Source organism: Pleurodeles waltl, chromosome 5, assembly GCF_031143425.1.
Source record: "Pleurodeles waltl isolate 20211129_DDA chromosome 5, aPleWal1.hap1.20221129, whole genome shotgun sequence".
Lineage (NCBI taxonomy): Eukaryota > Metazoa > Chordata > Amphibia > Caudata > Salamandridae > Pleurodeles > Pleurodeles waltl.
In genome coordinates, this window is record NC_090444.1 from 745,823,379 (window position 1) to 745,837,847 (window position 14,469).

Consider the following 14,469-nt stretch of genomic DNA (forward strand, 5'->3'; position numbering starts at 1 on the left):
GCGTCAAATATTTGAAATACAAATCTGATTGGCACCTGACCTGCTGGTGAAAGTAAGAGCTAGAGCTGTTGCAAGATGTGGCATCAGCCGCAGATACTGCGTCTGGTGTTCGATAATCTTTACTTCTTCCTTGTTCTTCGGCCCGAATTGTCTTCGACTAGAAAAAATATTGACAATTAGTATGTGTTTAATCCTTCTTTTTGCTTCTTAATACATTTACTGGTTGACGATTATTCTTCACATAACCACCATTTTACAATTTCTTCTCTGAGGAAATGTTTTTTTATTTTATATTTTAGAGTCTCCATTACATGTCTGACATCAAGCTTAAATTTAAATGGACAACAAGCTTGTTATGTTATCTCTATTCATCCCATTCAATGGAAGTGAACACAATCATTTTAAACTATATTTATGGAACTAACACCTGCATTTTCAGCTTCACCTCAGTTCTCTGAACCTAACCATCTCAAACAAAACCCCTCCTTCCCCTTCAAGAAAGTAGTGTGTCCCCTCTTGTCTAGTCAATTATTTTGAGTTTCATATTCCCTCTTTTTGTGAGGTCAGTGCATCCACAAATATTTTACTACTACCAGGTAGGATTCGTCATTTTGCTGCTCTGACATGTTCCTGGTAGGTTCCAGGCCAAGGGGCTGCTTTTAGCACTGAATGGGCAGCCATGATCCATCCATATTCCATTCTAGAAAGGGCCTCCTGTAGTGTGGGAACGGCATGCTGGTAAGAGCAATCTCCAGGGCTGATTTGATTTTTTAGCCTGGCTATCTATGTCAATATATCTGCATGCCCAGTAGCCCAGAATAACAGAAGTAAGTAGATCTTTAGGTGTGTATACATAGCTCATCCTCTAGAACTGGGCTTGAATGAGAAGGCAATAAATACTCAGAGTAACTGTGTGCAAGACCAACCTTAACACTATACTGTAAGACATACAGAAAGTATTAAAGAAAGTGTATATTCATTTAATAATAATAATAATAATAAAGCAAAAACTAGAAAAAAACATAAGGAATTTAACTGAAAAGGAAAAATAATGCAATATATGCTCAAAAGAAAATACATTACATTAAAAATAAATGCAGAATCAAATAGAAATAGGAATGAAACTAAGTGGACATTCATGTTTATAAAGTTCTGCATGAAAATCAAATTAAATACAAAACACTGTAAAAACAAAAGTCATCAATGAATAATGAATATTAATCGAACACACGTAATATATAATCTCTATACCAAGAAAACAAAATGGAGGTCAAAAGTGTGCAGCATGCAACAGGAGGCTACACCCAATTTGAGTTCCTAGCCAAAGGACGTTTTGAAAACACTGAATTTCCACATCCAAATGGGTCAGGTGGGAACATTTTTAAATGTTGTCAATCTGCAAATGCATGCATTGACCTGATGTTGGTAGTCACCATTTTCATGAACCTTAAAAATCTTCAGTTTGGCTCAAGTGGAAGTAGTACCGGACAGTATTGCATAAGGTTAGGCATGTCTTGTAAAACTCATGGCCAGCCCCGAACTCCTAGAAAAAAGTGCTCCACGAGAGAAAAGTTATATTGGTGGTTGTTCACAGCAAACTTGGTTGCTTGGCTCGTGAGCTCTGTTCAAATTATGATTCTCCAGTGCAAATTTGAAAAGCGTGGTTAAGGCTGTTTGTTCTTTATTTCATTTCTTTAACTCTCAAATAAAAATCTCGAGTAGCCTTTTCTTGTGGGGCGATTAACTGAATGTCTAGGACTCCACAGGCTTAGCTTACATATCATAACACGCTCCTTTTCACTTCTAGATCGGAGTACTCCAAAAGACTAGGAATCACACAAAGGTTAGCAGATTCATCTGGATTCTTATTTATAGGCTCCTCTCAAAACCACAGTGTCCCATACCCTCCTAGCGAAAAGAAACTGTCAAGAGGAGATGCCATTCTCGATATTGCTAAAGGCACAAAGTAGTAGGTTGACTAGTTACACCCCCCCAAGTCCTCTCCAGCAAACTTTAAGAGGGTAGGCTTTACTAATACCCATGTAGTTCCTGTGACAGGGCTTGTCTTCAACAATCCTTCCCCTTTCAAGCCTTGAACACCAGATGTGTGTCCTTCATAACAGGTTGCAGTAGTACTAACTAAACAATTATTAACAATGTGAAAATGTTTCCCCCGTTTTTAAATTAAATTGAAGATTGTTAAGCTTCAGATTAAACTCCATTTAGACGTGGAAAATCAAATTAGTTCCTGCCATTTTTCAGAGATTTTATACATGTATGGTTTTCCTAGGTTTTTTCATATGAGGGCTTGCTGCTTCAAGAGGTTACCTTGCTTTTGTACGTACTCAATCATAGGGACAACTCTGGTTTGTGAAATTTAAAAAATATACTTCATCTTCCATTCAACATAGATCAACAAAACTGGTCAGACGGTGTGTACACCCACAAGAATCCTAAAGTAGGATGCATATTAGATAGTATACAACTAACGGTATTGTCATAGAGTTCTGACCCCCTGCTACAGTAGGTCTGCAAAAACAGAGGCTGCTTTGAAAATGAAGACAATGAAGTGGAAGCATGTTGAGCTAGGCTCATACCCCAGAAGAGGTTGCAACTTATGAACTTTCTCACACATTGCAAATTCATTATGAAAAATACATTTTACAATTATCTACAATGGTATTTACACAGCACAGTTTGTATTTCCTTATCAATATGAGCTCTTGCAGAAAACGAAGGTGCTACTTCTCCTTTAGGGCTCCATATTAGAAAAAGTCCAATTCAGACTAGACAGACCCAAGATTTACATAGCTGCCTTGTATCATTATTTCCAAGTATGAAAAAAACAAACTTTCCTTTCTCTTCACTATCTGATTGAAAATTGCACTTGAAATGAACCTTGTTTCTCCTACACAAATAACTATCCTGGCTGTACTGCCTAATTTGAAAAGACTGGGCTAAACAAACGTTTATTAATACACAACCACCAACATTGTAGTATGATTACCCTTGCAGGCCACCATCACTATGATTATGGCCAATCACAGTGAGTTGCAAATTGTGACCTGCCTGATGAATATTCATCAGACATGTCATTCCAAGACCCTCTGTCATTTGGTGTTTTGTAAACTGACCAATGCGAACACCGGTCAGTTTGCCAAATCAGAACGGATTTACAAAAGGTGTGTGCACAATTTTTGACCACATTCATTGAATCAATTATTAGAAAATGAAACGCTAAAGCCCTACACTTACTGAAGCGGGTGTGGACATAAAGGTAAAAATATACTAGCTGCAACATCATTTCTTTGCCAACCAGAAAGATTTATATGTGTGTGTAAAAGTGGAAAATGCAGCATAGAAGACAGTGCTTTGCAACCTTGTGTTCAATCAAAATAACTAGGACTTCACCATAAAAAATGGAGTGCAAGGGGGTGGGAAACTTTTGAATTTGTAATTGGAATTTGACTGAGCCTTTGAAAAAAAACTCAATTCATATCCTTTAGGTGTTTTTAGGTCTCATCTACTGTTGTCTAAGGGGTGTATTGCAGGCCCATGCAGCCCTGTCGGAGCAGGGGAGCCCAACAGTCCAGGGCCCCCCCCCCACTGAAGCATAGCCCAATGAATCTCTTTGATATAAGGCAGTGTAAAGGACCCCTCAACACATTCTGCAGGGACACACAATCATTTTGTGTTATGTCACTGGTATCGTAAAACACCTTACAGTTTACAAAATCAATACTTAGTGTGGGCTCTGGGTCAGTCCATTGCTTATTATTGGTTGGCTTTCTTGTTAATCTCATTTGCTTGCTTCCTATTCAATGGCTTCCTTCCGTTTTCATGTGTTTGTCCCTTTCCTGAGTATAGCTACTTTACCATCTAATTGATATTATGAATTCTCTGTTTTCACGGCTGATATCAGGGGACTACTTATTTTTTGATTCACCACTCCTTGGAGGTCATGTGTTTCCTACTTCACATCTCTGCTCCCTAACTTTGTCCTTCATCTTGATCCACAATCTCTCAACTCCATCCACTGCTTCCCTGCGTCACAATTTCACGCACCTTTTATATTTTTTTAAGTTACTGCTCAAAGATGTGTGGCCACCATTTTGAAAAGGTAAATTAAAAGTCAAGAAAAATACATGCAAATGTCATCATGTTGGGGCTGGCCATTTGTACTTTTTCCCCTTTTTTGCTGATAATGTTCAGCATTGTCAACAAGCACTGTCAACATGCATCAACAAAGATAAAAGATCGGCTAATGCCTTTCAAAGGTATGACCTAATGTCTTCACCAGTGATTTTGTTGCTATTTGACAGGATGATTTTTCAATGATCTGACTTTGTTTAGGAGCGTTTATGCAAATTTGATAATTTCATGAGGAACACATAACTCAATTAAACTACAGCTGCCCCAACTACTCACTCAAACCTCCCAATGAATCTACTGGTAGCTGGGGACAGCAACAAAATGCAAATGTTCTTTTTGCTGCACCTGAAAAGACACAGTGGAAGAAACAAGACTTGCTGCTTGAGCTCAGGTTAGCTCACACTTCCCAGGTCATCTCGCTCTTCACCTTTGAGGCACTTTACTGACTCTCACCCAACTTCCAACTAGGGCCTGTTTCGATATGGCTTAATGCACCATGAGGTCTGATGGAAAACGGTACGGAGACCACAGAAAAACATGGTGAGGGCTTTTATTATTTCTATGTTACACACTGAAGACTGACATCTTTCACACTTAAATCAACATCAAAATTAAACCACTCATAAAAACAAAAGGATGATCTTACATCACATCTCATGATACTCTAGGTGTCCATCTTAGATGCCATGGACTGCTACAGGGAAGCCAAGGAATTGGAAGACACTGCATGTAATCTGTACATAAATTGTTTCAGATAGAGCATTAAGTGAAACAGGTTTAACCCCAGCTCTTCTTGTCGCTTGCACAGCTTTGTAAGTATCCTGCAAAAAGTAAGTCTAAACAGCCCTCAAAAGGTTGACCCACAGCAGGAGGTCCATACACAGCTTCAATGAAAAGAGAGAACACTCTTCCCTGGTTCTTTTGCTAGAAACAGAAACTAACAATCATTATTTTAGTGATCGTGCATCCATCGTTTTACATTAAGGTGTATGAAAGGACTGATCCAAACCATTGGCGCAGTACTTCTATGCAGTTTAAATCAGGCTGAACAGCTGTTGCATAACCAAGGAGCCGATCGATCCTTTTCATGGTTCTGTGCCAGCAATAACCAGTGCATTACAGGTTTTCACTCGAGTTCATCATCACGGCATGCTAAATAAGCATAAGTGATGACCTACAACTAGGATTCCCAATCCCATGCTCTGTCTTCCAGCTCCCTTAACACTAGTGAAAAGTGGACAGGAAGGAGCAGCCCTCCTTTTCCGTACAGCTCATGTGCCCTTGCAAAGGAGAGGTTGTGCACTGATAACCATGAAATTCGGAAGCAGAGCGGACGCTGACCTGTGCTGATCAGAGTGGGCTACTGGAAGCATATACCCATAGATGCCAATATATTAGAGGAGGAAAGTGGGAGATTCGAAAAAACAATCGGGAGAATGTATTTCCCCTATTGACTTCAATTGAAGAAGGCAATTTCAAGCATGAGACATTTAGGCTGAAACAGAAACCAGGATTCTCCCATCTGAATCTGGTTTATTGGCGTGTATGCATACACCAGGTGCAGGAAGGGGCAGTCCCAGGGGTTCATGGCTATACCAAGTGCGAGGCCTGGACGTTAGAGCTGCGTAGCCTTTGCCAATGCTTGTGAAATAATTAATACGAGCAAAATGAAACTGAGCTGGTGCCAGTTAAATCATACAAGCTGGGTGAGGTAACCAAGGATACTGTTTCTTCAAAGGTTTAATCCATTTTATTAAGTATATGTCCAGTATACAGAAGCCTTATCCTGTCAGCAAGACCTTCACCTCCAACTGCCCCACTCAGGAACCTTGTTAGATTCCAAGTATTCCATTTTCCATATTCTTCGAACTGTCTTGCTCACAGGAATCAGAGTTTCCAAAACAAACAAGTATATGCACAGTGCTTAGTAACAAGTAACTTAGTACAACAATTCAGAATACAATACCACACTGGGGTGCAGAGGTAGGGAACTGCAGCAAAGAAACATATCATGCTTTTTTTAATTTTCACTTTAGCGTGAACCCGACTCAAAGGGATTGGTGCGCTCAGCACCGGTTACATTACAAAATGTAGGATAGGAATGGGAAAATTAACTGATAGCTAGAATCACAGGATGTTGAGCCAACGCTGAGACTCAAATCTGGTTCTCCAGCTCCAAAGTCAGCAGCTCTGGCCCTTACAAGACATTCCCTCCCTTAGAGGTGGGGCATCGGGAGACAAAGCAGCCAGAGGGAAGGGGTTAGCAGAGACAGCAGTATGAAGAAGGGTTTACAGGAGGAACTAATTAATGTCCCAAATAACCTCTAAGTATAGCATGTCTGTAGGCATGCCCTAACAAAATGGGCCACAGGGGTGGGAAGCCAGTAAACGGAGGGGCAGGGGTTGGGAAAGCAATGGGGAGCAGGACAGGGATAAAATAGAAATAAAAACAAGTAGGAGAAGAAGAGAGGAAATGCATAACACAAGTGAGAGTAACACAGGGTAGGAGGAAGAAGCACAAAAAAGAACTAACAAAATGGGGGAGAGTGGGAAGCTCAAAAGGGAAAGAGCAACAAGGGACGGGGAGAAGTACAGAAGAGAGAGCAAGTAACACATGAAGGAAAGCAAAACAGAGCACAGGGAGACATATCTTTGGTGGGGGATAAGCTCACAAGGAGAAGGGGCAGGCACAAGCACGGAGTGCTGAAAAAAAAAAAAAAAAAGTAGTTCCCGAAAAGATGAGCAATAAGTATACAAGTCATCCAATCAAAAGCATGGTAAAGAGGCTATAACAAAGCTCAAGTTCTGGGGGAAGAAAAATACAATCTCTAGTCCTCTCATTAAAGCACCATCCTATTTAATTCTGCTCAGTTCCTGCTTCATTACTTAGGCTTATGCCACCATTGAAAGGAAACTGTATATTCAGGAAGAAAAGACACCAGCTCCTGTACAAGTGATCATCTCTCGCTCCTAAAATGCCTGCAAGAACAGCGCTGGTGACAGCAGACTGTTACTTATGCCGCATCTCTAATTCAGAAGGTCTTATTAGTGTAGCACCAGTATGCTTTTAGTATTTCTGTTGTGTTATCCGTGCTCTGTCATTGAATTCTAGAAGGAGCGTGTAGGTAGAGTTCTCGGGTCACTCTGGAGACATTCCTGTGCCTGCCTCAGGACTGACTGGAGCTCACTGCCTTCATGTTTTCTGCCGTGGGTTTTTCATATGGACTACGGTTAAAAATCTACTTTGGAATCCATCCTGCTGTTTGTTATAATTGGTATCTGCTCACTACATATTGGCACCAGGAGTGGAGTATTTTGGTTTCTTTTGGAGGTGCAACCTCTGGATTTTAACCCACGGACTTTCTGGAAAGGGACTGTATATTTTGTGAGGAGCGGATAATGTCTTTGATCGAGGTAGAGGTGGCTGGCCCGTTCGTGTGAAACGGCACGGCCACAGCATGTGCATTGAAAAATACAGGGAGCAGCCTGTCAAAGTAATGAAGACCGTTACCTTTTTGTTGTATTTTGAAAACCAACTTCTTCAGTACTCGTGAATGCTCATAAGCTCTGACTTTTTGCTGGCTAGCATCACAACCACTTTGCAACATAAGTGGTTCAACTGTGACGGGATGTAAACCTACCTTGCTCGCTCTTGTGAAGCAGTGTGAGAACCAAGTGAGAACCAGCAGTGACGACCACTGCACACTGGAAAGCCGAAATCTTCCTCGCTCGCATTTTTACAGCAGAGTGACAGTCTCTGCTGTGACGTGTTCAGATGTCACTTGGCATACTGGGAACCCTGATACATTACGTTTGATGCTCCCAGTGGCCATTTGGATTCCCCTTCACAGTGAGAAAATTACTTTGCTTCTGCCTTCTGAATTGCTCATCAACGGATTTAAAAAACGAAGGCCCTCATTACAACCCGGGTGGTAAATGCCGCCTACCGCCGTGCTGATGGCCGCCAACATACCGTGAACACGGTGGTATACCGTTACGGGTATTATGACCCACACAGAGAAATCCGCCACTTTACAGACACCCACACAAGCCCGCCAGACCAAAGGTCAGTGATAAACTAGCGGTACCAAAACCCACACCGTTAAGCCAACAGGAATACGCCCACAGTATCAGGACCCACGAATCACCGCAGTGGTCTTTCAACCGTGGCAAACCATCAGTTGTCGCACACCGGCGCGCGTCAAATTACACACACACTAACAAAACTCCACCACATTGGACAATTCAAACTACACACACCTGACACACATACACCCACCACACCCACAACACTATAAAACACACACCCACATTACCCACACCCCTTTCAACGAAAAAAAGATAGCAAATAGAGAGAGCCAAGCCAGGAATACCAACTCAATCTGAGCCACAGAACACCATCACTCATACACCATCCACGCACCTCACAGCACATACCCCAACACATCACCCCACACATCCTCACACATACCACTCACACCACATCCATGGCACCCCAAAGACACCCCAGGTTTTCAGAGGAGGAGCGAAGGGTCATGGTGGAGGAAATCATCCAGGTAGAGCCACAGCTATGCGGATAACAGGTGCACCAGACGTCCATTGCAAGGAAGATGGAGCTATGGCGGAGAGTCGTGGACAGGTTCAACAACGTGGGACAGCACCCCAGAACAAGGGATGACATCAGGAAGAGGTGGAACGACCTACAGGGGAAGGTGCGTTCCGTGGTTGCAAGACACCAAGTAGCAGTACAGAGGACTGGCAGTGGACCTCCACCTCCTCCCCCACAACTAACAACATGGGATGAGCAAGTCTTGGCGATCATGCCTCCTGAGGGCCTCGCAGGAGTAGCAGGAGGAATGGACTCTGGTAAGTCAAATCTTTCCTACTATATCCCTCACCCTACCTGCATGTTATAACAAACTCCTACCCTTACCCTCACCCCCATCACTCCACCAACTCACAAATACTCCAATATCACAACCCCCCCACCCCAATACCAAGCCCTGCATAAAACACCAATGCATGGACACCCATCACAGACCTGCATGGACACCCATCACTAAAGCATGCATATTGGACAGAATCACCTAGCACACAAAATCACACGCACACAAGGCAAAGCTGACAGGGCTGTCACAACCATACAGGGAAACACCCCCATGCAAAAGATGGCACACGCAGATACAATAACCCTGCATTTACACCCCCACAGGAACCCCACTCAACAGCACCGGAGAGAAGGTGCCACCAACATCCAGTCCCCCCACAGAAGAGGCCCACAGTGATGACAGCAGCTCTGCACTCCTGGATCACGATGACCAACCTGGCCCATCAGGGACCTCTGGACAGTTGGGTACCCAGGCACAGTCCCATACCACCACAGACCCTCTCCCCTCAGGAAACACCAGCACAGCACCCACCCAGTGGGCCCATACCACTGTCCCCAGGACACGTCAATCAGCAGTGTGTCCACCACCACTACAGGGACCCCAGGCAACCCCACAAACCCAAGACAATCAGGGACCTGGGTCAGTGGCAATGGGCACACGGTTCATGGGACAGAGGCACAGGACAACAGGGAATCTGCGAGGACTGCTGTGCGACAGGGGGAGGACAGGCCCAGGGAACCCACTCTCCACAAGGCACTTGCAGGGATCCTGGGAGCATACCAACATTCCTAGGAGACCTTGGGCCAGATAATGTCCAAGTTGCAGAAGGCTGCAGGGGGGACAGTACCTGGGGATCAGGGAGGACCTTAAACACATCCACACCATCCTGGTCACCATTGGAGGGGTGCTGGCTGACATGGCCAACACCATGAGGGAGGCAGTGGCACACCAACGGGCCCCTGACACTAGCCACAGCGATGAACTGCCCTCCACCTCCGCCAGCGCTAGTGGACAGGAGGCCCCACCACTGGAACAACAGGCCACCAGCACTCCACCCCTGCAGAAGGAGAACCACCCCGCAAACGGTCCCTGTGATCCAGGCAGAAGCCAGAGAACATTGCCAAGACCCCTGCCAGGAAATAAGACTCTCCTGATTGTCACCCTTCTGTCTCACTCTGTCACCCAGTCCACCTTGAACTGCCATTACTCCCCTTCCTATGCCCCCATGGGCAATGCACTTGTGATACAAATAGACTGAACTCTACCCGGACATACCTACACCATCACCCCAGCCCATTGCACCCCCCCCTCTACATATTAGCATTCAAACACCATTGGAACAAATACAAATCTGGAGATTGTCAATTGATTGAAATATGTATTAATACAGCAATCTGCAAATATTTAAATAAATATGTACAGTTAAATATACATTGGTATGACCTCTAGTGGGCAGCAGTAAACACACCAGGAGCCAAAGTGGGGCACAGAGATCTAAAAACAGAGATGCCAAAGGGTACAGTAAGTGGCCATAGACATAGGGAAATCATGCTGCCATGTCCAATGTCCAACAGAAATAATAAGTGAAGTTACAGTGTCTTACCTGTGTGTCACTGGAAGTACTGCTGTATGATAGTACTTCTGTTGCCCACATCTTCATCCTCTGCCTCCTCTTCATCACTGTCCACAGGCTCCATTTTGTCACCCTGTCCTTGTGTGCATTATCATCATCTGGCGGAGGAGCAGAGGCACCGGTGACGGAGGGAGCTGCATCCCACATGGGCCTGGAGGCCGAATCAACCAACAGTGAGGGCACCAGTGGGACGGAGGGCGAGGGGAGCACCACGACGGAGACAGGAGGGGACACTACAGACAGTGACTCCTCCTCCAATGGAAGCTCCCTGGCGGTGGCGGACACCTGTGTGCCCACCCCAACAACAGGTACAGGCACCACCGCCCCTACCAGTACTGCCCTCCCAGCAGCCCCTCAACGTGTTTCCTGTGCCCGCTCACCCAGGAGGGTGGGCATCTCCTTCGCCCCAGACACCTCAGGCCCTGCCCCAGTCAGCCCTGCTGCCCTAAGTGAGGAGGCTATTGACCTCCTGAGATCCCTCACTGTTGGGCAGTCAGCCATTCTGAATGCCATCCACGGTGTCAAGAGGCATTTGCAACAAACAAATGCATACCTGGAAGGCATTCACTCTGGCATGGAGGCCCAACAGAGAGCATTTCAGGCTCTGACCTCCGCACTGTTGGCAGCCATTGTCCCTGTCTCTAGCCTCCCCCCTCCAACTTTCTCTACCCAGTCCCAATCCCCTCAACCCCAGCCTATCCCAAGCACACCTTCAGACCAGCATTCACCCAAATCAACACACAGAAGTGGCTCTGGCAAACACAAGCACCACACTTCATCTCACAGGCACTCACACAAGCACCATCCCCCATGCAGACACACCAACATCCACTGTCTCCACTGTGCCCCCTCCTCCTTGTCGTCCACCTCCCTCCCAGTAGCATCTTGTCTCACACCTGCATGCACTACATCCTCATCCACTACCTCCATCACCAGCACGCCCCTCACTGGCAGTCACCACCCCCACATCCATGCACACGTCCCCGCTGTCCTCTCTCACTGTGTCTGTGACCCTCCTCCCAAATAACATAAATGCAAGCACCCACCCACCCAACAGCCATCCACCTCACAACAGCATCCAGCCCATGCACCTGCACACAAAATCAGCAGACAGACACCTCCTACAACCACTACCTCTTCCTCCACTCCCAAACCTTCACCCTCTTCCCACCCCAATGTCCCTAAGAAGCTTTTCCTGGCAAACACTGACCTCTTCTCTACCCCTCTCCCCGCGTCCTTCCCCTCTGGCCAGGGTGGCCAAAACCCAGCCCAGTACCTCAGCCGCCAAGTCCACTTCCGCTGTGGTTCCTGCACCTGCCAGAGGCTCAAAGGGGGCACCCATCAGCCCAGCCAGTGTGCCACCAACCCCTGCCAAGGCAAAGACCATTCCGCCACCTGGCAAGGTGAAGAAGGGGACAGCATCCAGCAAAGGGAAGGAGCCACAACCACCCAGCAAGGCCACCTCAAAGGCTCCAGCTGCCAGACCCAAGGTGACACCATCTGCCAAGGGCAGGAAGGGGCACAAAACACCAGCCAAAGCACTTTAGCCGTGGCTACCAGCACAACCGCCAGCACCGCCACCTGCACCACGGCCAGCACCGCCACCTGCACCGCCGCAAGCACCGCTACCTGCACCGCCGCAAACACCACTACTGTCAGCAGCAGCAGCCCCAGTGGGCAGCCATCCGAGGCTGCAGGAGAAGAGCTGGAGCCTCCCCAACCACTGGCAGCACCAGCACCTGCACCGCAGCCAGCATTGCCACCTGCACCGCCGCAAGCCCCGCCGCAAGCACCGCCACGTGCACCACTGAAAGTAGCACTACTGCCAGCAGCAGCCCCAGTGGGCAGCCTACGAGGCTGCAGGAGAAGGGCTGGAGCCTCCCCCCACCACTGGCAGCACCGGCACCTGCACCGCAGCCAGCACCGCCACCTGCACCACCGCAAGCACCGCCGCAAGCCCCGCTGCAAGCACCGCCACCTGCACCACTGACAGTAGCACCACTGCCAGCAGCAGCAGCCCCCGTGGGCAGCCGTCCAAGGCTGCAGGAGAAGGGTTGGAGCCTCCCCCCACCACTGGCAGCACCCCCACCAGCACTACCACCACTATGCAGCCATAGCTGCCGCCGGATGGACTCAAGCCCTGCCTCCATGGAGTATCATGCATCCTGGTCACTGCAAATCTCGTGGCTCAGACACCCAGGTGAGGGACTGTGAACTGCCACCGCCCAAGTGCTGCATCACTGGGCACAGAGCCACCTCCAGAACCAGTGGAGAAAGGCATCCACTCACCCTTTCCTTGGCAGGATGAAGCACACTTGGCACAAAGCCCCCTCCAGAACCAGTGGGGAAATGCATCCACTCACCCTATCCTTGGCAGGATGAAGCAGACTGGGCATAACACCCCCCTCCAGAACCAGTGGAGAAAGGCATCCACTTGAGAGACTGTGGCCTTGCACTTCCCAGGACCAAGCAGTGGGCAAACCACCCACTTGAGAGACTGTGGCTTTGCACTCCCCAGGACCAAGCAGTGGGCAAACCACCCACTTGAGAGACTGTGGCTTTGCACTCCCCAGGACCAAGCAGTGGCAAACTACCCACTTGAGAGACTGTGGCTTTGCAGTCCCCAGGACCAAGCAGTGGGCAAACCACCCACTTGAGAGACCGTGCTTTGCACTCCCCAGGACCAAGCAGTGTGGAAACCACCCACTTGAGAGACTGTGGCTTTGCACTCCCCAGGATCAAGCAGTGGGCTAACCACCCACTTTAGAGACTTGAGAGACTGTAGCTTTGCACTCCCCAGGACCAAGCAGTGGGCAAACCACCCACTTGAGAGACTGTGCCTCTGCACTCCCCAGGACCAAGCAGTGGGCAAACCACCCACTTGAGAGACTGTGACTTTGCACTCCCCAGGATCAAGCAGTGGGCAAACCACTCACTTGAGAGACTGTGGCTTTGCACTCCCCAGGACCAAGCAGTGGTCAAACCAACCACTTGAGAGACTGTGGCCTTGCACTCCCCAGGCCATCGCTGTGGGCATGGAGCCCCCTCCAGGAGCAGTGGTGTTGTCCCATCTTCCGGCTGAGGTGCCCCCCCCTTCCTGTCCCCCTGAGGTGCCTGTGTGTTTTCGACCTGATGCCCCTGCAGTGTTCTCTCCATATTGAGGCAGGAGTTAAGTGTGGGCTTGCCCTATGAGTTTTGGCCTGTGGCCCATGGACATTTCAAGTGGACATTGTACCGCATTTTGTACATATTGTATATTTTGGAAATATTATTTTTTAATTTATAACGTATTTCTGACTATCTCTAATATAACACTCATTTGACTCCATTCCTTTTGTCCTTGCGTTCTTCCAGAGGGTTACGGGGTGTATATGTAATGTTGATGCATGTGTTTGTGTGTATGGTGTTGGGGGTGAGGGTAGGGGTGGGGGTGTTGCGTGTGTGTGTGTCACTCTCTTCCCCCCTCCCCTATGTGATAGGTGCAGTACTCACTGTGGTCGTAGCCGCCGCTGTTGGTACTCCTGGTGTATGAGAAGATACACCAGCATGGTTAACACCTGTAGTTCGGGCTCCATGGTGCCCTGGTTCTTCGTTGAGTGATGAGAGGTGGTTTCCCTTCCAAGTACTGTTTCCGCCGTGCTTTTGATGGCGTTGGTACCACCCCGGAAAAGCTGGCGGATGGGTGGGTTGTAATGGGGTGGGCGGTACATTGGCTTCCGCCTGGCTGTTGGCCGTTACCACCACGTTGTTTGTTGCTATCGCTGTGGCGGTCGGAGTGTTGAAGTGGCTGTATGT

The 14,469-nt window shown here is 47.4% G+C and overlaps 1 protein-coding gene across 1 annotated transcript in view; it reads right to left on the reverse strand.

Annotated features, from left to right (window-relative positions):
- Positions 1 to 14,469, reverse strand: part of ACOXL (acyl-CoA oxidase like) — a 981,865-nt gene that overhangs the window by 488,242 nt on the left and 479,154 nt on the right. Inside the window, exon 11 of the mRNA XM_069234707.1 lies at positions 41 to 157. Within this exon, the coding sequence (XP_069090808.1) occupies positions 41 to 157 (117 nt within the window). The remainder of the gene's footprint in view (positions 1 to 40; positions 158 to 14,469) is intronic.